Source organism: Camellia sinensis, chromosome 3 (assembly GCF_055761805.1).
Source record: "Camellia sinensis isolate YWXY chromosome 3, ASM5576180v1, whole genome shotgun sequence".
NCBI lineage: Eukaryota > Viridiplantae > Streptophyta > Magnoliopsida > Ericales > Theaceae > Camellia > Camellia sinensis.
In genome coordinates this window covers 99,060,471-99,084,987 of record NC_138963.1, presented here as the reverse complement: position 1 = coordinate 99,084,987, position 24,517 = coordinate 99,060,471, and the positions used below count along the sequence as shown (strand labels likewise).

The 24,517-nt window shown below is 37.7% G+C and overlaps 1 protein-coding gene across 2 annotated transcripts; it reads left to right on the top strand.

Moving 5' to 3' along the window:
- The first annotated feature begins 322 nt into the window (after positions 1–322).
- Positions 323–24,517, top strand: CLPP6 (CLP protease proteolytic subunit 6). 2 transcript variants are annotated; one of them, XM_028264496.2, is made up of 9 exons: positions 323–716; positions 865–926; positions 1,266–1,326; positions 14,251–14,452; positions 14,578–14,643; positions 21,317–21,457; positions 21,808–21,861; positions 22,542–22,634; positions 24,184–24,517. In XM_028264496.2, exons 1-9 carry the CDS (start codon positions 631–633, stop codon positions 24,229–24,231), a joined length of 813 nt encoding a protein of 270 aa, XP_028120297.2. In that variant the 5' UTR covers positions 323–630; the 3' UTR covers positions 24,232–24,517. The 2 variants fall into 2 exon arrangements, with proteins under 2 accessions (XP_028120297.2, XP_028120298.2); XM_028264497.2 differs by lacking the exon at positions 22,542–22,634.

The window sequence follows — 24,517 nt, the reverse complement described above, 5'->3', positions numbered from 1 at the left end:
AGAATGTTGGTTTTACATAATCTATTCACAAGAAAAATCATATAACATTTTCAAAAATATTCAACCTAAATTTTAAAAATAATAATATGTATATCAAGCAAGCTACTCTCGTAATATTCATTAGTTAAGCAAAAACATAATATTATTCAACATTAATCTGCTATGATTTTTCGAAACACAAATTTTCAAAACATAAATATTCACGTTGTTCCATTATTAACTTAAACAAACATAACATCTAGTAAATTAATATATATATAATTTAAGTTATATGATCTGATTCGGTTTAAATACGAAAATCATGGACCTAAATTTGGAACCAATCTACGGAAATTGATTTTCCAAATTTTCAAATCAATACCAAATTATGAATTAAAAAACTAAACCAAACCTACCAAATTGATATGAACGGATTCGATTTACGGACCCAGCATGGATAGATAGATTGGGCCAGATTTGCATACATATATTGGGTTAGTTCACCAGTTCATATCAATAGCTTCAAGCAATACCATTGGGCTTTTATAATAAACGGGTCGTCCAGTATCAGCGTTCTCTCAGACTTCCTCTATCAATCGATTCCCGAGAGCCCTCTCTCTCTCTCTCTCTCTCTCTCTCTAAGTTGCAGAAATGGTAGCTTCAGCCATCTCAGCTCCGCTGAGTTTCTCAATCGCTTCTCGCAACAGAGCTTCGCTTCTCTCATTTGCTTCTCGTAGGTATTCAAATCTTTCTCTCTCTGCTAAATGTCTATATATATAATGTAAATTTGTGAATTTGTGGTTGGTTTGTTTTCTTTTCTTGAATTTTGGAGTTTGTGATATTTCAATTATTGTTTTTAATCTTCGAAAGCAATCTTCTGTGCAGAAACTCAACAAAATCGATAATCTGTGCCTTGCCCAGCCCTTACGGTGACTCCTCAACAATTGGTAATTATTATTATTGTTATTATTTTTTTCTCAATTTAATTTTCTCGAATATTTAGCTTTCCATTGAAATACAACTCTGAAAGTCAGATTCGAGTTTAGAACTCTTTTCGCAGTTACAATTTCGATTTCACGCAACCATGCCTTAATCTGAGTGAACTCTTCCTAATTCTGAAACCATTCACATTTTTTTTTCCCTCTCCTTTTTGGGTCTGTGATTTTCTTGTGAGCTGTGCTTTTCTGCTAATGTACTCGGATTGTCACGTAAATCTTCGTAAATCTTCATATATTAAAAGATTGTTTTTTTTTTTTTTTTGGAACTAAATCTTATGTCATTGCCAGGATTATCTAATGGAATACGTGGAGTTCCTCTAAAACTTGAGGAGCAGGCTACTAATTCAAGGTATACTGCTTCTATTCTTCTCATAGTGCATTATGCATTTTGTAATTATGATTCAAATATTCTTAATTGGTATGCTAAATAGTCTTTTGAAATTTATTTCCCTCTGTATGTAGTCTTGAAAACCCTAAGGAACTTATGAATTAATAATCATAAGCTTCTATGCTGGTTGGTTTGACCACGTTTGTTTATTTTTAAACTGAATTGTTATTCAAATCATTAAATTTGTTCATCGCTTGAATGTTCAGGCCAACTTTATAACATAGAGATGGATTAGTACAAGGCATGCACCCTCCATTTTGGGTGCTTTCTTCAATAAAGTCTTCTTTACTTATTTAAAAAAAAGAAAAAAGAAAAGAATTCCTAGTATTTAGTACAATTAGCATATCTCCTTCAAAACATTTCAGTACTCTTTCAACATTTCTTGGCAATAATCACTTACCAAAAGCAAGAGGTATTGAAATGGTTGTTGCTGTGACAGTTTTAGATTATACCTAGACATTTTCCCATGAAAATATAATCAACAGATTTTTCCTTGAGAGGCTTTAATCTTTATACCATGTTGCTTGTTTCTTGGTTTGATTGAGGAGAGTGTACATATTGCTTGGACTTTGGAAATTCAGTTTCCGACTTATACTTAAGCACAAGAATGAGGATTCTAAAGTTGGAGGCCCAAAAATAAATAAATAACACTTCCTCGTTGTCATAAAAAACTAGAAAGTAAGGGTGCTTGTCATAGATACTGTGTTCAAGTGCTGGTGCAGACACTTGATGTGGTTTGCTTCTTGACTAGTGTTTTAAAAAGCTCTAGGCGCACTGACGCGATAAGATCTCCTATAGCCCAAGTGCAATGCGAGGTGCAAGTTGTAGAAGATAAGCAAAATTTTAATATAGGCGAAGTTTTCAACATAAACAAATATATATATAACATTCCAATCAGGATTGGGAGTTAGATCAGTTGGTGGAGTTGTTGGGTTTTTTATATGAGCTGCTGGTGGTGGAGGGTGGGCAAGATTCTTTGGCATGGGGGTGTCCTGGGCTAAAGGCACGTTTTCTGTATCTTCTTATTATGGTGTGCTTGCTTATGAGGAGGTGGTTGCGTTCCCTTGGAAGAGTGTGTGGGTTTCGGGTACGCTATCTAAGGTGGCCTTTTTTGTGTGGACGGCTATGTTGGGGTGTATCCTGACTATGGATAATTTAATTCGTCGTGGCCACATCTTGATTAATTGGTGTTGTTTGTGTTGTGGTGATGCAGAATCGGTGGATCATTTGCTAGTTCATTATTTGGTTACTTCTCGCCTTTGGATGTTAGTGGTTGAGACTTTTGGTTTGGTTTGGCTTGGGTGCAGCCGGATTCGGTTAAGGCAGTCATGCAAAGTTGGGTGGGGGGTCGAGTCGGGCGGAGGCATGGAGGCTTGCGTCTCATTGTATTCTATGGTTGGTTTGGTTAGAGTGGAATAGGCGTGTTTTTCAAGAGGTGTCTCATTCTGTATACTGGTTAGAAAGACGCCTACTTATGGTTTACATGGTTGGGTGACAAGTTTGGTTGATCCTGATGTTTTGGCTTTTGTAAATTTTGTGGAGGATTTGATTTGTTAGTCCGTAGGGCCTCTATTATTGTATTCTTTGCATCATCTTGATGCCTTTTAATAAAGTATGGTTATTTATCAACAAAAAAAAAAAAAAATATATATATATATATATAGCATTCCAAAAATCATAAAGCAAGTTTCACCATTTAAAAAATAAAAAAAGTAAACATTCAATCATTGGCTACATAACGAAGAAGAAGATGAAAATGTGGTGGCTGATAGCGAGAAACCAATGATAGAATGGGGGGGAACAATGGTTGGAGTAGAGGAGGAGGCGGAAGAGGAGGAGGAGAAAAAGAATAGTGGCTGGACCAAAAAGAAAGAAAGAAAGAAAGAAATAAATAAAAAAAAAAGAAAACAAAAAAAGAAGAGAACTAGCGAAGAAGAAGAAAAGAGATAGAGAGAACACAACGAAGAAGAGAAGAGAACAAAATAGAATAGAAGGACTTGAAGAGGACGACGTCAATTGTTGATGAAGAAGACGATGTCGTTCTCTCTTCCATGTTTGTCGATCCTTTTTTTTAATTGCAATTTTTTTTTTTATAATCACTTTTTCGATCTCTTTTCACACGTTTGTTCATTTTATATTGAAGGTTTGTTATCCCCTGTGGGCAAAGTTTTAAAAAGCGGCCGCAACCGTTACATAACGCCGTTACGTAACAGTTGTGGTGGTTATCGCCACCCGTTACGGCTTTTATAGTGGTGTGATGGAAATTCATATGTGTAACGGCCATGTAGCGGTACCGTAACAACCTGTTAGACATCGTTACACCCTTTACAATATCCTGAATAGCTTCCTTTTTTAAAAATAAAAAAAATAAAAAATAAAAAAAAAAGCTTACAAAAAAAAAACAAAACTTAAGTGAACCAAACCCAAAGAAAAAATCTTATATGAATTTTTTTTTTCTTAATAATTTTTTTTTAAAAATTTATGGCACAATTTTTATTTTATAATCCTTTCATTTAATAATTTTGAAAATTTTTTATTCAGTTAGTTCAGGTATTAGTAAAAAATAATTTGTAGACATTTAAAATCAATTATTCTTAAAATCATTAGCTATTGAAATAAAATGTAAAAAACTCATTTTATAGTGATTTGAAAATATGAAATATATTGGATCATATTTAAAAATTAACAAAAATTGATAAAAATTTATTTTAAATCCCAATAAATGTGATTCTGAAAAAAAAAATGCATACCGGTAAGTTTTCTTCAAATTGTGCGAGAAATCACGGTTCAGGTTACCGCAACCGTTACGCTACGGCCTTTATACCCCGCAATTGCTACGGCATCACCACAATTGTTACGGCGACCGCAACCGCTTTTCAAAACTTTGCCTGTGGGTATGCACACAAGATATCACTTAAATCAAGTGTTGGAGTAAAAAGCTACATAAAGCCCATAAGGCCCTTGCCTTGCGCCTCATCCTGAGGCGCGTGCCTCAGTGCCTTTTGTTCTGCACCTCGCCTTGACCTGTTTAAAGCACTTTCTTGTCCCTCGCGCTTTTTAAAACACTGTTCTTGACATTCAATTGCAATTCCAATTTTATAATAGGCTAATCAAATAATGTTACTTGTTAACTTTGTCCAGTTGTGTTGTTGCTGTAATTCATTGTTTGACACAAAATGACATCAAACTTCTAAAAATGGATAGTTGTTGTTGGGAATTATGTTGTGGTCTTGCATTGTCTTTGCTATTTTTTGGACCATTTGGTTGGAAAGAAATGATAGGATTTTTAATGAGAAGGAATTTGAGGAGTAAGCTATGTGGGATAGGGTGCAGCATCTGGCATCAATTTGGGCTTGTGTGTCTCCCCCTTTCAAGGACATACCCCTATTTTTTATCTCTAGGGATTGGCTATTGTTTGCCATACTTAGTGGTAGATTGCTGTTTTGTTTTAGTTTTCATTTCTTCGGTTTTTAGCTTTGATCTCTTGATGTTGTATGAGGACTTCTTGTCCTCCCCTTGTTTTCACCTTTTGTTTCAATAAATTCGTTGTGTTGTTGTTTGGGGAAAAAAAAAAAAAAAAAAAATCATGTTGTGGTGAAAGCACAATTTTTTTTTTTTTTTTTTGTAATCAGCAAAAACGAAACTTTATTGATGGAAATTAGAGTACAAGACAATAGATAAACATCAATAAAAAAGATGAGTGCAAAGGGCATCATAGCAAAACTGAATGATCCTAACTAGGTTAGCACTGCAAAGCAAGCCCAATCATTTGCTAGTACAATACCAAGTTGATGAGAAACCAACCAACAAAACAGACAACCAACCAAAACAAAACAAAAGCAGAAAGCAGAAACAAGCCCAAATAGTAGCAGCATCAGCCTCCAAAAAAACACAACCCCTATAGCAGCAGCAGCCTCCCCATTTCAGTCTCATCTCTGTTGAATGCACCAAGTAGTAGCCATTCACTTTAATTCAAACAAAAACAAGGATTTGATTGGTTGATATGTAGCAGAAAACACCATTTGAGGCACGTCTGTTTCCATTAACCTTTCACCAAAGCAAACTTCTTCAGTAAGCTCTCTGTTTCAATACATCATCTCACCAGCTTCCTTTCTCATAACTTCACCAAAGCTGCAATAGCACATCTGTCTGGAAGTCATCTCAGTCGTCACTCCCTTACCCGTTGTAGATTTGAAACCAAATTTTTTATGAGTAAGGCAGCCTTCTGAATTGTTTTTTTTACCCAGAAAGCAATCCTTGTTTTTATTAGTTCACATAGTTCTCCCATATCTGTCTGAGCACCTTTGAAAATACACTCATTTCTCTGTTTCCATATGGACCAAAGAATGGTAAGTGGGATAGCCCTCCAAATTTGTCTTTCAATTTCCTTCCTTTTATAGCTAGACCACCAAAGGAGCACTCCCTCCACTGATCCAGGCATTACCCATTGGATTCCCCACCATTTCACTATTGCTGACCATAAGCACCAAATAGGTTGACATCTCAGCAATAAATGATTGACCTCTTCTGCCTCTGATTTACAGAAATCACATACTGAGTCCACATTTGCTCCAAACACTCCAATTTGCTGAAGATAATCAGAGGTTTTAACCCTTACTTTCCAAGCTAACCACCCTAGAAATTGTACTTTTGGGGGAGTGACATTTTTCCACACCAAATCTGGAACTTTTAGACTTGGACCCTGAACTGAATCACACCATTTGTAAGCTAAGGCTACATTAAAAACAGCTGAAGGGGTAGCCTTCCATTTTAATCTGTCAATAAACCCTTCTCTGATCTGAGGAGCTTGACTCAATAAACTCTGTAGCCTTCTCAGTTCCTCATCCTCCCAAGCAAACAGATTTCTTCTAAAAATCGAAGTCCACTCATTTGAAACTCCTCTTCTAGCAGCCAATACCATAAGGGATCCCTCCTCAGTTGATAAATCAAAAAGTCAAGGGAATTCCTTCTTCAAAATCAGATTTTCCATCCACCTATCCAACCAGAAAAAACTTCTTCTACCATTCCCAATTGGCAGTTCTATATTTGTTGAATAAAAATTGCACAAATTTGGATTATGAACACCCACTGAAATAATGGCAAGCCATAGTCTTGAAAATCTTTTTTCATTATGCAAAAGAGGAAACCATCTCCCACCCACAAAACTATACTTGTTGCATATTACCTTCTTCCATAAATCATTCTCTTCACACCCAAATCTCCACCACCATTTAAGGAGCAAACAATCATTCATATCCCTTATTCTTTTAATCCCAAGCCCTTCTTGAGTGTTACTCATTGTTACATCAGTCCATTTGACCATGTGAATCTTCCTTTTCAAGTTTGATCCTCCCCAAAGAAAAGCTACTTGTATTTTATCAATTTCCTTTGCTATCCCTTGAGGCATCTTGAACGTTGGACATAAAGAAGATGGGTAAGCTTGACAACACTGATTTTATCAGAGTAATTATTCTTGCAAAAGAAAGAAATTATGCTAGCTTACTTTTAAACTTTTGTACCACTGGCAACCAAGTACTCCTCCTTTTAGGTCAGGCACCTAGGGGCAAATTTTAATGGTAGCTTTTGTGCTGCACAATTGAGTATTGCTGCAAACTCGTTTATACTGTCATCAGCAACCCCCATGCCACACACTACACTTTTGTGGTAATTAATCTTCAGCCTTGATAGGATTTCAAAGCACCTCAAGACTCTTGTTAGATTTAGAACTTCCTCCCTTTCAGCTTCATAAAAAATTTGAGTGTCATCAGCAAATTGCACGTGAGACACAACAACTCCCATTATATCCCACTTCTGCTCCTTTAAATAAATTCATTTCTCTTACTCTTACCATCAGAATATTCAGACCCTTTGCCACTATGTTAAACAAAAATGGGGATAATGGATCTTCTTGTCTCAGGCCCTTTTCTTGAGAGAATTCAGAGGTTGGTGATCCCACTCATTAGTACTGAAATTCTAGCTGTGGTAATGGATGCTCTCACCCAATCTGCCCATTTTTTACTAAAGCCAAAGTTGGATAGCATATGAAATAGGAACTCTCAGTTTACAGAGTCATAGGCTTTTTCAAAATCCAATTTTAAGAGGAAGCTTTTCTTTTCTTTTATCTTCTCCAACCATCTATCACCTCATTAGCAATTAGGGCTCCGTCCGTTATATTTCTGCCTCCCATAAAAGCAGATTGAGCTTCACTCACCACTCTTGGCAACACCTGTTGTATTATGTTTGCAAGGACTTTTGTCAAGATCTTATATAATGAGCCAATTAAGCTTATTGGCCTGAACTCATTCAAACTGATCCTTTTTTTGGTATCAAGGCAATAAAGGAACTATTTATTCCTTTGACTAGATTGCCATATCTGTGAAACTCCCCCAGAAATGGCACAATCTCCTCCTTCATTATTCTCCAACACTTTTGTATGCAAGCCATATTGAACCCATCTGGACTTGGAGCTTTGTTCCCATCACACTCCTTTACTGCAGTTTTCCAAAAACTCTCCTTCTAGAATGTCAACAGCTTGGTTCTCCCTAATGAACTTAAAAGTGCCTGAAAGTTTAGGTCTATCATTCCATTCTTCAGAAAAGATGTTTTTGAAATGAGAGAAGACCTCCTCTCTAATCTTTTGTGGTTCCTCATATTGAATTCCATTCACCATCACTAAGTTCAATAGATTCCTATTGTGTCTACATGTTGCCATTACATGTAAGAATCTTGTATTTCTATCCCCCTTTAAGTTCCAATTCATCCTAGACTTTTGAAACCATGTTCTTTCCAAGCATTTGCTTATCTTTCAAAATTCTCCTCTGACCTCTCTTCTTTTTACTTTTTCTGACACATCTAGATCTCTCATCTCAGCAAGCAAGTCTAATGCATGTAATTCTTCTTCAGCAGCCTTTCAGATACATCGAGGTCTTCGGCAGGGGGATCCTTTGTCCCCATTGCTATTTCTCTTAGTGATGGAGGCGTTGAGTAGATTGTTGAATGGAGCCTTGCACGAGGGGTCTATTGGCAGGTTTTGTTGTGGGCTCATTGGCTGGGACTCCTATTGGGGTTTCGCATTTGCTATATGTAGATGATGCTTTGATCTTTTGTGGTGTGGAAGCGGAGCAGGTTGGATATCTGAGATGTGTTTTGCTTTGTTTTGAGGTAGTATCGGGCCTTTGGGTTAACTGGCGGAGGTCGGAGCTTATTCCCGTTGGGGAGGTTGTCAGAGTACCTTTCATAGCAGCAGTGTTGGGGTGTAGGTCTTGGTTTTGTTGGTGTCCTGTTTGGGTTTGTTGTTAGGGGCTTCTTTTAAGGTGAAGGGGGCATGGGACGGAGTCGTGGAACGCGTCCAACGTCGATTGGTAGGGTGGAAGTGCCAATATCTTTCGAAAGATGGACGGTTGACATTGATTAGAGTGTGTTGAGTAGTATCCCCCCTTATTTCATGTCGGTCCATGTTATTCTAGTGTCAGTGGCGCTATGGTTGGAGAAGCTTTAGAGGGACTTCTTCTGGGGCAGTGGTGGTGATGATTTTAAGTATCATTTGGTTGATTGGGGTTAGACCTACAACCCAAGCAAGCTGGACGGTTGGGGGTGAGGAAGTTGGTGACTTTTAATTGAGTCCTATTAGAGAAGTGGTTGTGGCGTTTTGCTTTGGAGCCTCATAGATTGTGGTAGCAGGTGGTGGCTTCTAAATATAGGGTGGGTAGCGGGGGTTGGGTTTCAGGATCTATTTCTTTTACTTATGGGTGTGGGTTATGGAAAGGGATTTAGCTGGGGAGGGTGGAGTTTTGGAAGTGGGTAGGGTTTAAGGTGGGGGATGGGGTTAGGGTGAGGTTTTGGAAAGACAAGTGGTGTGGGGAGGGTGTGTTGGAGATTCGTTTCCCTTTGATTTTTAATATTGCGACTTTGGTGGCTTCCTATTTGGGTGGAGGGGGTGTGGTGGTCTGGGATATTCAATTACGGTGGGAGGTTCAAGATTGGGAGGTTGCTCAGCTGGTGGAGTTGTGGGGTTTCTTATATGGTTTGGGGACCGTTGGGTGGGACAAGATGTCGTGGTGTGGAATGCGATGGGAGCAAAAGGACGTTTCACAGTAGCATCACTTTATCGGGGCTTGATGGGAGATGGTGGTAGGGTCTTTCCTTGGACAAGTGTTTGGGTTCCGGCGATTCCGACTAAGGTTGCCTTTTTAATGTGGACGGTTGCCTTAGGTCGGAATCTCACGTTGGATAATTTGATGCGGTGGGGGCACATCCTAGTGAATCGGTGTTGTATGTGCTGCGAGGATGTAGAGACAGTAGATCATTTGTTTCTTCATTGTTCGGTGGCTTTGACTTTGTGGGGCTTTGTTTGTTTACTCTTTGGGGTTGATTGGGTTTAGCCACAGGGGGTGTTGGATTTCCTTTGGGCTTGGCGAGGCATTCGTCTTGGGTAGCGGTGGCGCTGGGTTTGGTTATTGGTACCGTTCTGTTTCACGTGGCTACTTTGGTTGGAGCGAAATAGACGTACCTTTTTAGAGGTTTCTCATGGTGTTTCTTGGTTATAGAATCGTCTTCTTATAGTTATGTATAGTTGGTTGGAGGGTAGGGTAGGGTAGATCCGGATTTATTTGTGTTTCTCGATTTTTTAGATGAGGTGATTGGTTAGCCCTTGTCTTTATTGGTTCCCCAATCTGGGGTGGTGTTCTTGTATTCGTTGCATCAACTTGATGCTTTCTTTAATATTTGCTTATTTATCCAAAAAAAAAAAAACTTCAATATTCCACTTCTTCAAAGTTGTTTTAAGGCCTTTAAACTTTTTGAAAACAACATACCCTGCCCATCCCATCTCTTGAGTTTCCTCCCAAGCTTTTTCTACTAGAGCTAAGAAATTGGGATGCATTGTCCATGTATGTAAAAACTGGAATTGCTTTGGGCCCAAAATCCCTCTCATCTTCCCTTAGCAGCAGTGGGCAATGATCAGACATCAGCTTTGGCAGTCCCCATAACTTTAAAAGGTACTTTTCCACCCATTTAAGAACCTGTCAATCCTGCTCTATCTTCCCCCTCTTGAGAGTTACACCATGTGTACTTTCTACCCAACATAGGTATATCAAAAACTTCCGTTGTGTCGATAAATTCATGAAACTCCCTCATCCCCCTATCTCTTCTTGAAACTCCTCTTCTTTCACTTAAAGATCTAATTTCGTTAAAATCTCCACCCAAGCACCATGGTTTGTGAAAATAATTTCTTAGGTTAATCAGAGTTTCCCACGACTTACCCCTTTTTACCCCATCATTTGGTGCATAAACATTAACTAGAACACAATCAAAAGAGAATTGAATGTACCTAACATAATAATGAAGTGTCTGTTGCTAAAGCACCTAGAAATTCTGAAAGACTCTGGATTCCAAATGCAAAGTAGTCCTCCTGCATTTCGCTCTGAGTCAACACTCATGAAGTCCATCTGATCATTTGGCCAAATAGATTTTACCAATTCTTCAGATAAATTTGATTTCTTTGTTTCTTGGAAGAAAGCCACATCAACTATACTTTCTTTGATCAAATTTCTGATCTTTCTCTTTTCAGATTTGCCAAGCCCTCTTATATTCCATGTAAGTATCATCATTAAGAAAATTAGTTACCCTCCAAACTCCACCTTTGAGCATGATAATTGTTCATCACATTCCACTTTCCTATTTGCCGTTCTCTGCTTATCATTTTCTTCAAGATTCACAATTCTGTGTTACCTCATCCTCATTTCCTTCACAGTTTAAGCCCTAGATTTCCCAATTTTGATTGTTGCTTGTGCTTCATTTAGTAGATATCTCCCTTTTTTGGACTTTGAATTGCTCGACACTGATAGCAATATGGCTGCAGCAGCCACTCTAAAAATGGTTGCCCTTTTCTACATTCTTGTCGGCGTTCCCTGAGGGTACTCCATCTTCTTTCTTCTTCTTCTGTTGCTTGCTTTTGAGGTCATTGAATCTGGGTTTACCACATTCTGGGTGTGGGCATAACAAAAGTTCCTCTCATCAGGCCTTTCCTCATTTGGCCCATTTACATCCTTTGCTGGCCCACTGATATATTCTTTTGAAAAGTGATCCAACACCACCTCCAAATTTACTCTGGGCTGAATGGAGACTGGCCCACTAAAGCTTTTCATAAACCCTTGTGTAACGATAGTATCATCTACCCTACAATTTTCTTCATCATGTGCATGTTTGGAACTCTCCCTTGAGAGTAATTCATCACCCACGCCTGCTCCCCCATCTCTTGTGTTTCCCATGCCACTTCTGGTTTCCTCGACAACAGAAATGGATTGCCTATCCCCTTCATTTGCCACATCATCTCTCCTATTGTTTTCCTCTGCCTAATTATTGAATGCCACAATAGTAAGATTATCCATCTCCTTCTCCATTGATGTAGAGTATAAAAAGCTCAAGGAAGGTTAAATTTAAAGAAGCGATGATAAATGGACATTGGCCTGATTTCATAAAGAAACTGATAGAAATCTTCTATAATTATGTTTATAATATTTTTAGTCTTATTTTACAATTAAATTTATGTTTTCTAGGATTTTAAGCTTAGGGGTATTTTGGTAATTTGTAGAATTTCTGAATATGGGTTGTGTGTGTTGCCCATGGGTTATTCTATGGGTCAAATTATTTAATTAGTTTTTATTTATGTTCTTATTTAGTTTTAAATTGGTTTTAGAAGTCAAAGATATTTTAGTAGTTTCCTTTTTTTGTTATAGTTGGTTTAGAAAATCTTTATGTAATGCTTCTAATTCAATAGAATTGATATTTTATAAAAAATTAAGAGCTTTGAAGCTTCTTTATGGATTGTGTGATGCAATCAAACCCTAGGTATAATGCGTATGGAATCTAGGTGTGATGCCTAGACCTATCTTCTTTTCTTCTTTCTTCTTCTTTTCTGTTTCAATTTACTATTTTCGGATTACTATTCACAGCCCTCTAAAAGTGCATTTTTCAACCTCAAAACCCTATGCCATCACCCCCAAATCAACCTTAATCCCTTCCTCTACCTATTAGCCTTCAATTTAACCCTTTAAACCCTAAATTACTAAATGACCTCTGTTTTCAAAATCCAGCGCTGTCCCTACTCGTCTTACATCATCCACCTTATGTGCCACATTCTCATTGTTCTCCACGTCATTTTCCCCGTCATCATCTTCTTCCTCATCTCCATTTTCATTTCCAGATACTGTATCACCATTGATATTACAGCTGCAAAATCCTTCCGACCCCTGATGCACATTTCCTGAGCAGCCTATCATTTCCTTCTTTGATGCTAGAACTTGTTCTTCCACTATTCTTAATTGATAGACATTTCCTTTGCACTCCAGATTTATGATTTTGTTAATAAATTCCAGACTATTTGTGATCACTCTGATTTTCCCACACTGAAATGATACCATTTCAAGAGTTTCATCATCCATCTCAATGACTTCCCCCATAGGTTTTCTCTATGTTTTTAAAAGTGTTGTAATTCCATAAATTCAGAGGAACACCATAGCATCTTAACCAAACATCCCTTTCATAATCCATACAGAGTCCTTCATTTCCCTCCCTTATACTTTCACACCATTCTTCATACCATTCCTTCAATTTGATGAAATTTTCTTTCGTTTCCTTCACTGAACGAAAAGTCATAATTATCTTTCTACCTGATCCATCTCGAATCATTCCTTCCTTAAGACCTTGCTTTTTTAGTTCTTCTATGAAAGTGGGTTTAAAAAGAGAACTTTTCAACTTCATAATTATGCTTTCATATAACCAACCACTTTCTTCTTCAAAAGCTTTGACAGTTAACTCTGCTTCCCGTCTCTTTTCCTCTCCTTACGACTTCAGCGAAGGATCTATGATTAAGGGTTGCTGGAACATTACCTTTTTGCATGACCTCTCTTTCCTTCCCTACTCTTTGCTCAAAAACAAAGTTTTCATCTGCTTTTTTATTTTTGCCAAAATCAGCATTTTTCACTTTCAGTGCCTTTTCATCACACCATAGACCATTTGTTTTCTGAATAGCTACATCTGCTGCCACCTGACAGCCATACCTCACAAACCCAAACCTTGATTGAGTTGCTTTTCTTCTCTTATTTGGAATAAAAACATCCTTTACCACCCCAAACTTTGTAAAAAGTGCAAATAATCCTCTCAGATCCATTAATTCCGGAATATTATCCACGATTGTGTACAAACCTTCACTTTGGCTTCTGTCTTTTGGCCATTCCATTTTGTCTTCTTCTATGCAACACCGGAGTTCATCCACCCATTGTTAAGACACTTGTTATCTTGACTTGGATGAAAAAACTGTTTGCGCAAGAGCAGGTCGCAAGGACCAGAAGAAAACCTGTTCAAAAAAAAAAAAAGGACCAGAAGAAAACCTCCTTACACTTTCCCGAAGAGCAGGACACGAACCCAATCTCCTTTCCTTCACTCCCAACACACAGGAGCAGGACGCAAGGAAGAGACCAGGTTCTCTACACTCCCCAAGAGAAGCAGGACTTGAGGTTCCTCCGCCTCCCTACACTCTTACCACAGTCAGCGAGCTCACCGGAAATTGCCCTACCAAAGTCGGCGATGCTGATCCTCAATAACAGTTAACATCTTATAAATTGCGATATTATATTATATAATATATATATATATATATAACAAAATAGTGTTCATAGTTAATAATATTTTGTTTTAGTTGTTGGTATGAAAGCATTATAACTTGACCACTCTTTATCCGTATTTTAGTTCTGCTATTCAAATCAATTTTGTGATGGTCCTGCAGTTTCAGAGAGATAATTTATTTCATAACAAATTTTGTTGATTATTGTTCTGATGATGAATATGAATTATAATTATTATTTAATAGCATCTCATTATGAACAGTTATGGTGCAATAGAAGCTAGAAAAGGGAATCCACCCGTAATGCCAGCTGTTATGACTCCTGGAGGACCTCTGGATCTTTCAACTGTTTTATTCAGGAATCGCATAATCTTCATTGGACAGCCAATAAACTCACAGGTCGCTCAGCAAGTTATATCACAGCTTGTGACCCTAGCAACTATAGACGAGGATGCCGATATTCTGGTGTGATTTATACTAACTCATTACTTAGTTCTCACTCTTGTAGTTCAGACATTGGAATTGGAGCTATGAGCCTAATATATTGTAACCATATTCTTCATTTTTGTGACTGTCTTTTGCCATGTCAGGTGTATCTGAACTGCCCTGGTGGAAGCACCTACTCAGTGTTAGCAATTTACGATTGCATGTCTTGGGTAAGAATGTGAAGATCATTTTTTTTTTTCTGAGGCTCTTCACTCTGTTTTTGTTTTATTCTTGCATATCTTCTGATAGTAATAACATTGATTTTGTAATTTGGTACTAGCATAATACGGATAGAAACATGGACTCTTATTACTCCCTTGCAAATGGCTCATTGTTGTCTTCATAGCAAAATGCACCTCAAGATTTAGTGGGTGTTTGGAATACCCTACAAAAGACAAAAAGTTAACATTATTCACATGTTTGGCGGGAAAAAAGGAATCTTAGACAGAGGGCAAAAAGACATAAATGTCCTTCGTTGGGAACAGGAAAAAGAAAAATAAAAAAAATTGAAAAAAAAAGTCAAACAAACCTGGCTGCCCACCACAGTTTTGTAAGGAAAAAAGGCAACCGTACTGACATGCACGGTATGCATGTTAGTACTGATAGGGGTAATATGGTAATTTTGGTATTTCATACAATATTTTAATACACATTTTTTCATAAAAATTCAAAAAGTTATCCCAAACAATCATCTTTTTTTTTTCTCTACTTTTTTAGCTAAAAAGTTAAAAAGTGCACTTATATAGTTCATCCCAAACAACCCCTTAGTTTCAATACACGTTTGTTTCAAGCATTTATGTTTCTATTATGTGATATGATGTTATCCGCTGGCTAGAACTGCAGCATTTCTTTTGCCTCTTGTTTATTCTTCTTTGTCCTTTTTTTTTCCCCTTCTTTTGTGTGTATGTATGTTTGGGAAAACATAAAAAACTTTGATCATGTACATATTGTATGTGGTAGGCATCTTTCACCCCTTTATCTGCTACATTATTGCCTATATCAGATGCTTTGTGAAGAACCTCAATCTAGTTTGAGATAATAATAGAGACACAATAAAGATGATCTTTTGTTTGATTTTTCATGAACTCAAGTGCAACTTCATTGTTTGAACAGTATTATTAGTTTCATTGAATGTGCAATTTTTCATGCACGTTGATTAAAGTGGTGGCCGGACTGTTTCAAGATCTTGATGAACAAATTGAAGGAAAAACTGAGTGAGTGTTGGAAGGACAAAGGAAAGGGGAAAAAAATAGCTAACACAAGCGGAAGAAAGAATTACTCTTTCATGTACAATGAAAGCTTAATACACATACACATAGGGTACACACAACTTTTAGGGTATAAACCTAGGAAGCACGGATATGGATACGGGGATACAAATACGGCGATACGCCAAAATTTGAAAAAGTAAGATATAGGTACGACGTTCGTAAAAAAAAAAAAAAAAAATTTATGGTAGTGTTTGGTAGAGTTCTAGAAATATGATTTGAAAATAAAGTTGTGTTTTGAGTTTATGAGTTTTGGAATTATGATTTGAGTGTAGAAAATTTGTATGGTTATGAGTTTTAAAAAGAGTTTTGAATTGAGTTTTGAGTTGAGTGTTGAATTGAGTTTTGAATGTGTGATGTGACATGTGAAATAAGAAAATTTATTTGGTTATGATTCAAAAAGTTATAACTCAACCAAACACACATCTCAAAACTCTATTGAAAATTTTGTTCAAAATGCATAACCAAACTCTTTTTAAAATTCAATTCAAAAAAATAATTATCAAAAAAATAACATAATTTTTTTTAATTTGAAAATATTACAAACAAAATATTTTTTTTTTCAAAATAAACCTTCAATTACTGCTTTAAAATAACTTTTGATTGTATATTTGGTTGGAATTATTATTTTTAAATATTTTTGATTTAAAATATATAAAAAAATATTATTTTTGTTAAAAAAATCAAAAACAAAATTCCCCCTTTTTTTTTTCTCTAAATAAATAACAGGTGCCAATTGCAACAAAAAAAAAAAACCACTGTTCCGGTCAATCGACCGGACGTCCGGGAGGATGACCGGGTAGACACAAGTTGCGCTTTTCAAAATTCAAAATTAAAAAAAAAAACTCTCTTCTCCAAATGGAAGTTGAAATGAGTTTTGGAATGTTATAAACCAAACCAAACCAAACCAAACCAAACCAAGGCTTAAGTCCCATCAAATTGAGTTTTGGAATGTTATATTGGAATTAATTTTTCAAAACTTTAACCAAACAAAATATTGAAAACAGCTTTGGAATCATGTTTCCAGAGCTGTTCCAAACACAGCCTATAATTTTAATAATGTAATATGTATGAAAATAAAACTTAAAGCAAATTAATAAATAAAGGGAGGGATTCCTATTAAATTAAGAGTCTTTAAATATTCATAAAGCATCCAAAATTAAAAGCAAAAGTAAATGCAAATTAAATATCATCTTTACATGCCAACACCAAAAAAAGAACAAGAGCAAAAAGAAGAAATGTGAGAGAGCGAGAGACCAAGAGAGAAGTGAGAGAGATAATAAGAATACATCAATTTGACAAATTCTATTACTTTAACTCTTACTATATTCCTCTTATTAAAGAACTAAACAAAGTATTAGAAATAATATGTGACTTCGTGTATCCAATACTTCAGAATTAAGTATTCAATATTCCAAAATTAATAAAAAAATTAAGAAGTATCCGATACGTATCCGCGAGTATCCAAGGAGTATCGGTATTCGATAAGTATCCGATACGGATATGTCTCTCTTTTTGAAGTATCCGTGCTTCATAGGTACAAACTCTCTTGGAGAGAAATACAAGAGTAGCATTCTTCCCAACTCATCATCGTGAAATTCCCATGCAAACTTGGTAAACATCGCACCAAAGTGCACTCACAACACGTGGAACCCACTTCGTCATTGTACCATGGAGAGGTAGCTGAGATCCCAAATGAAATATCAAAACACCACCATGGTAAGGCATCAAGATGCAGCCCAAGAAACCACAAAGAAACTCATGTCAAAATGAGAGATCCCCGAATCCAATAGCCCTACTCCAGGGTTCAAATGCATCCAAGAAGGCAACCATCAACAATTAATCCTCCACTTCTGTAAGAATTTATGTATTATTGATTGATGTCTTTATTTATAGATTACAAGATTCATTATTCCTATATATAGAAGAGGGTGAGTGTGTAGTAGGTAAGGAGTAGGTGAAGTGGAGGTGGTAGTGGTGTAGTGGGTTAGGTTTAGTGGAGTAGGTGAGGTGGTAGTGGTGTAGTGGGTTAGGCTTAGTGGAGTAGTGGGTGCAGTAGGTGGAGAGTGGGTGAAGTAGTGGGTTAGGTTTAGTGGAGTAGGTTTAAGTGGGTGAAGTAGGTGGAGAGTAGGTGGATTTTAACAGCCCCCCGCAAACTCAAGGGGGATAGGAACTAACCAACTTGAGTTTGGAGAGAGTAACAAAACAAGAAAATACATAAAAATAAAAGAGGATAAGAGACACTGGATGGCGGTGTCAGACCGCTGTAGAAGACAGTTTATGGGGTCATGTCGGACCGTTGTAGAAGACAGTTTATGGGGTCATGTCGGACCGTTGTAGCAGACAATGTGGTGACAGTTGTTGTGACAGTTTACGGAGTCTTGCTGGACCCTTGTAGAAACTAACCGGAATCAATGTCGGGACAGTTTATAGAGTCTTGTCGGACCCTTGTAGAAACTAACCGGAATCTATGTCGGGACAGTTTACAGAGTCTTGTCGGACCCTTGTAGAAACTAACCGGAATCTATGTCGGGACAGTTTACAGAGTCTTGTCGGACCCATTAAAAAAGTCACACCCTCAAAAGGTGCGCCCAATTTTTCAAAAGGCGTGCCATCAAAAGGCGTGCCCAATTTATCAAAAGGTGTGCCGGACATGATGGCGAGGCACGTGAGTGTCTTGGTTGGCGTGCCCGTTTGTCGGCTGGTGGCAAGAGGCGCGCGATGCGCGTGGCTGCCTCGGCTATAAGACGGAGGTTGAGGCTGAGGCAGAGAAAAGCTGCGAAAAACCTCTGAAACAAACTCTTCCTTTGCTGAGAAACTCTGTAATACTCTGTAACCAACCCGTCTCTGAAACACTCAGCAACATGGCCTCTTCTTCCCGTCCAGCTACCCAGAACATGGCCTCCTCTTCCCGTGGTCTGCTCACGCTCTTTCCAGAACTGAACGAGTCCACAAGAGAAATAACTGGTGCGATGGCCAGTGAACCTCAACCAAACACCTCTGGTTTTGCTCCATTGAACTTTCCGATGCGGTCGGTGGAGCAAAAAATGGCGGTGCAAACTGATATTGAGGCCAATCAGTATACTCTGAAGTCATGTGTGGAAACCATGACGGCGGTCACAAACTTGTCGCACCGGCTGCAGAGCAGGACAAATGAGGTGCAACAGTTAAATTCCCAGCTGGCTCTGCTCCAACGCATGTATAAGGATGCGCGAGCAGAGATAAGTGTGCTGAAAGCAGAAAATAAGGAGCTGAAGCGGAAGGCCACTGTGATGTTCCGATTTGGAGGTCCGCCGTATGCTGCAGTGGAGGAGTATGGAGGAGTGAACGTGCTCGGCGGCGTAGGAAACACGGAGGCAGCACCGTCAAGGGCCGCCCAGGACGGAGGAAAGAAGAAGAGATCTGCAGCAGAGTAGAGAAGAAAAATCCCACTGTGGGTGTTGGGTGTGTTATGATGGTTTTTTTGTTTTTTTTTTTTTTTTTTTTTTTCGTGTAAAATTATGATCGGGGTTGATCCTGACATGAATAAAATAAGTGTGTTTGGCAAACTCGAATGGTAGGTGTGGTAAGGCAGAAAAATCAACTGGAATGAGTTTTTTTTTTTTTTTTTTTTTTTTTTTTTTTTTTGTGAAAATAATAATAATAATAATAATAATAATAATATTAATATGGAAATCATGGAGTGGGCGGTGGTACAAAAATATTGTGTAGAAAAAGAGGGAGATGGTGGAAAAGAGAGGCCACTCATGTTATTAAAATAAATTAAGGAATTAAAAAAAGTGATATTGGTTTTGTTTTCAAAAAGATGGATTAAAATAAATATAAAAAAAGAAAAAGAAAGTGGAGACCATGATGAAAGGTGGGAACAAGTGTGCTGGTGCTGTGTTGTAATGGTCAGAAAGAGAGATAAGAAAATAAAATAAAATAAATTTCAAGGTGCTGTGTTGTAATGGCATTGAAATATCCACCATCATAAAGAGTATCAGTGGTGCTGCATATGTTTATGAGCATTATTTGAGGCCTTTCTTTCTTAACCCACAGCAGACTGTTAACGTCTAGTATGTCCCAAGGAAGAAGGACATCTTCAGTAAGCCAGATGACATTCTAACTGCTGCTGAGAAGTACATAGAAGAACATGGCCCGGAAGCATTTGAGAAGCTTGTTAGCAAGGATAGGGAAACCAAGTTCAGGAGTAGCAATTACACGTATTTTGATGAGGACCACAGCTATTGAGCCTTGTTTGGCTGAGGGAAACACCTTTTTTCCGCTGCTGTTAGGAGTATCTTTCCGGTGGAGAAGCTGCTATGGACTATTTGGGGAGAGTGATGTCGAAAGCCGGAGCCTTGGATCTCGCCACCGGCGTCGGCGGAAAGATCGAGAAAGACGATGTTCTCTCCGCTGTCCAGAAGTATGAGCAGTATCACGGCTACTATGATGCCGAGAGAGAATGAGATGTTATGAAGATATGATGAGGAGGTAGGTATGTAGTAGACAATTCTAGCGGACTAGGTTGAGGTCCGGCGGGCGGCCAAGGCGAGGTTGCCGCCCGCCGGTGAAGCGAAAAAATATTAAATTCTTAACCTTGCTCTGATACCATGTAAGAATTTATGTATTATTGATTGATGTCTTTATTTATAGATTACAAGATTCATTATTCCTATATATAGAAGAGGGTGAGTGTGTAGTAGGTAAGGAGTAGGTGAAGTGGAGGTGGTAGTGGTGTAGTGGGTTAGGTTTAGTGGAGTAGGTGAGGTGGTAGTGGTGTAGTGGGTTAGGCTTAGTGGAGTAGTGGGTGCAGTAGGTGGAGAGTGGGTGAAGTAGTGGGTTAGGTTTAGTGGAGTAGGTTTAAGTGGGTGAAGTAGGTGGAGAGTAGGTGGATTTTAAATCAACAGAAGGGCATCACTAATGTCAACTGAAACAAGGAAGGGGAAGAAGGCACCGCCACTCTTGGCAAGACCTTCATAGACACAAGACCATGAAATAGAGCAAGGTTCCATCCAATCTCAACTCAAGACCAAAATTGGTGGAGAGGAGAAAATGTTATGGTCTCGAGGAGAAAATGCATGATAGCACCCCAAATCCAACAGGTCAACTCCATGGTCCATTTCCATAGTCACCAAGAGGTCAACCACCTAAGTACAACCTCCATTTCCATATCAACATGATGGCATTGCCTAAAGGCAACTAAAATGGCATAAAGCAGTAGAGTTGAAGGCATTGTTTGGTTGGGTTGGGTTGGGATGTGTTGAGTAGCTTGATGAACTTTACCAGGTTCAGGTTAGACTTTATGGGTGGTTCCCATGTATACACTTACACTGTGCCGCACGTGGTTTATGCTGACGGTTTCTGTATTACCTAGGAGGCTAAGCCATTGTTTTTGATCATATGTGTCTGGGGTCTCCAATATCGTCTAAAGATACAATCTGATTCAATAATTTCAATCAAGCATATAACTCTTTCTCCGAATTGTGTGCACAAACTCTATTTTTGTCCTTTTGTTTGCAAATTTGTCTCCATCCTTTTGTTTGTAAGCTTGTCTCCATTTAATGTTTTACTTGAATTATTCATTTTGCAGATAAAGCCTAAGGTTGGCACAGTATGTTTTGGAGTTGCTGCAAGCCAAGGAGCACTTCTTCTTGCTGGTGGTGAAAAGGGAATGCGGTACGCAATGCCAAATGCACGTATTATGATTCATCAACCGCAGAGTGGATGTGGGGTATGAAGTAAACTTTGTTTTCTGGACCAAGAATTCTTACACAGGAGTAGGATATCTTGAAAGATCCATAACCCCATCGCCTTGCTTGCTTGGAATTTTGTGACAAATTTTTATATTTAATCTTGTGTTTTTTCTTTTTTTCTCCCCTTACTTGGCATAAAAACCCGTGTGCTTGTGTAATATTTAGCTTCTTATACATGCATGATGATTAAAAACACATAATTAATAATTGATTAGATCCTTTAAAGCATGTTCATATGTTGAATTAACATGTATTGCTGAATCAGTGTCAGCACATATGGTTTCATTTACTAAACATACAGGTCCAATTGTGCTTTTGTTTCTTGTAGGGGCATGTGGAGGATGTGAGGCGCCAAGTGAATGAAGCAATTCAATCACGCCATGTCAGTCTCTCTTACTTACTTCCTTTGTATGATCTGGATGGTCTCCGGACGAATATAATGTCACCTAATTATCTTTTGTAATTGAATCCAAGTTGGAACTTGTGTGGGCATTTTTTTTCACTTGACCATTGAAATTAAAAGGCTACTTTGTCTTGTAGCTGTTTTGATTTTTGAATATTGCCAGCAGTCTGCCATGTTTCTTTTTCCCTCACTCCATTTTTCTTTAAGAAAACATACTTTTTGAATGAAACACTGCTATATATATACACAATATACACTACCATACATATAAACCTAACCTAATATTCTCACAATGCAAATATATAAAGAAACCAATTTTCCAACATTTTGATGTGTAAAATTCTTGTTGTCAAGAGGCTTAATATTGCCTTTTAAGCACAGTAACTACGAGCTAGCTGTCATCGTATCCTATTTAAAATGATCTTGCCCACTATTCTGGAATATTTTAGCAATAAGATATAAACTGTAGGTAGCTTCTTCCTGTTGACATTACTTAGTTGAGATTTAGATGACTTCATATTATACTTACTGAGTTTTCCACTTGCATTAAAGCTCTTACTTTGCCTCACAGTTGAACTTTTGATTTATATACACTAGTGCTCGAACTTATGAAACACGTAATTTCACTGTGTTCTTTTTGTCCTTATTGTTTGGTACAGAAAATTGACAAAATGTATGCTGCTTTTACTGGCCAATCTCTAGAAAAAGTGCAACAGTACACCGAGAGGGACAGATTTTTGTCTGTTTCAGAGGTGAGGTTCCTCAATCCTTATCCTTCTTGTAGTTGTGAGGTACAATCCTGATTGTCAATGCTCATCACTAACCTCAATGGTTAGCTCTCCTTACAATACTTGAGAGGAATTAGGGAAAAAGTAATTCTAAAAATGAAACATGATGAATAAGTGTATTTGGTCGAGTCTGTCTAGGGGGATGCCTGGTGTTGAACCCTTGCGGATTTGGGTCTTGTACACGCCTGGACATCAAACGCCCAACCTTTCAAGTTTGTGAGTTTGCTATTTTGACAGGATTTTGCAAACTCAACTACATTGGTATAGTTGATCTGGCTTGCTTAGTGAAAACATCTATTCTATTATATAATGCACACCTTTCTTGGTGTGAACTGTCACACTTTGTCTCATTCCCAAATTGCTTCTGTGCAACTACCTATATATAACTACTTTAGCTTTTGATTTGGAATTTTAAATTTTAATTACTTATCAGTTCCCCCCCCCCCCCCCCCCCCCCCCAAATCTAAATTGTTGATTTTCATAGCACACCCATTGGGTGTGCACACTGTCTAGTAGTGGTGATATGTACAACTTAGATTGGAGAATTTTTGTTTGCATAAAGATTTGAAAGCATGAGTGAGTCCATAGGGAACACATAACAAACAAGATGTAGGAAGCTTGGGCGCAAGTACGGATGTGGATATGAGTATGCTGACACAACAAAACCTTAAAAAAATAGGATACAAGTAATTGAAGTACTTTTGTAATGGTCAAATAAAGAACCCTAAGTATTTTTTATATTTTAATAATTGTAGAAATACCTTATATTTTTAAAATTTGTAGAAATAGGCACAATATAATTGGTCCAATACCCCTATATTTTAAAAACAACAAAAGAAATTATATTTATCATACAAAGTACCCGCAAAAGTACTTGAAACTTACCCTTGCCATACCCGAGACGTACCCATGCCTTACCGGTCCTATATCCATGTTGTGCCCAAGCCTTACCCAAAATATTCTGCATACCTAGTGCGTGTGTAGTCGTACTGGTATATGGACCCATACCGGGTCAGTACCCAATGCTCGTTCCGCAATATTTTCTGAATACCTTGCATCATAGCTAATGAGTTGTGTATGTTATATAGAATGCCTAGGAAATGCATGAGTACTAGAGGGTGTGTTTATCACCATTCTTGCTTGCATTGCATCTTATTATTGGTTTCAATGTTGTGGTCCTAATTTTCTGGACATTTTTTTAAATGGTACATTGAAGGCCATAGCCTTGCAGGGGAGAATGTTGCCTGTTGCAAATGATTCTTGAACCCTTGACCTCATAGTGAGGTTCAATTCTTTTGGACAATGGAACTAGCTTTAGTTGGTTAATTTTAATTCCATTTTGTTGCCACAATTTGGTTCGAATGAAGTCAAAAAATAATAAGAATCTTTAGGGTGTACGCCTGAATTTCCTGGGATTGTAGTTTAATGGATTTGCCTCCCAATTTTCTGTGAAAAGGGGCTCCATTTTCTGCGATAGTTCATGATCAATTTACATCTGCCCTTTCTTTTGCAGGCTATGGAGTTTGGTCTAATTGATGGGGTCTTGGAAACAGAATACTAAGCTCAGAATCACACAACCTAGTGTTTGTTTGAGAACAGTGTTCAAGTGATGATCTGCATTTGTAATGTTTAAAAGGTTGTACACAACTAGTAATTCAAACTTGAATGCCAATTTTTTGGAAATCTCTGTTCGATTAACCTTGGGTGCATTTTAATTTATGGAAATTTTCATGGTAGATTGCTGATGTAATTTTGTAAATGTTTTTTAGGATACCAATATCTAAACCTAGCTAAATTACTGAAGTTGCTAAATAAAGATAGGTATTACGTGATCATGTCTTTACAAA

Excerpts from the sequence above, each read along its gene's own strand:
- CLPP6 (XM_028264496.2), top strand. The coding sequence starts at position 631 with ATGGTAGCTTCAGCCATCTCAGCTCCGCTGAGTTTCTCAATCGCTTCT. Across the intron at positions 717-864 it reads CTCTCATTTGCTTCTCGTAG|AAACTCAACAAAATCGATAA; the intron begins GTATTCAAATCT and ends TCTTCTGTGCAG. Across the intron at positions 21,862-22,541 it reads AAGCAATTCAATCACGCCAT|AAAATTGACAAAATGTATGC; the intron begins GTCAGTCTCTCT and ends TGTTTGGTACAG.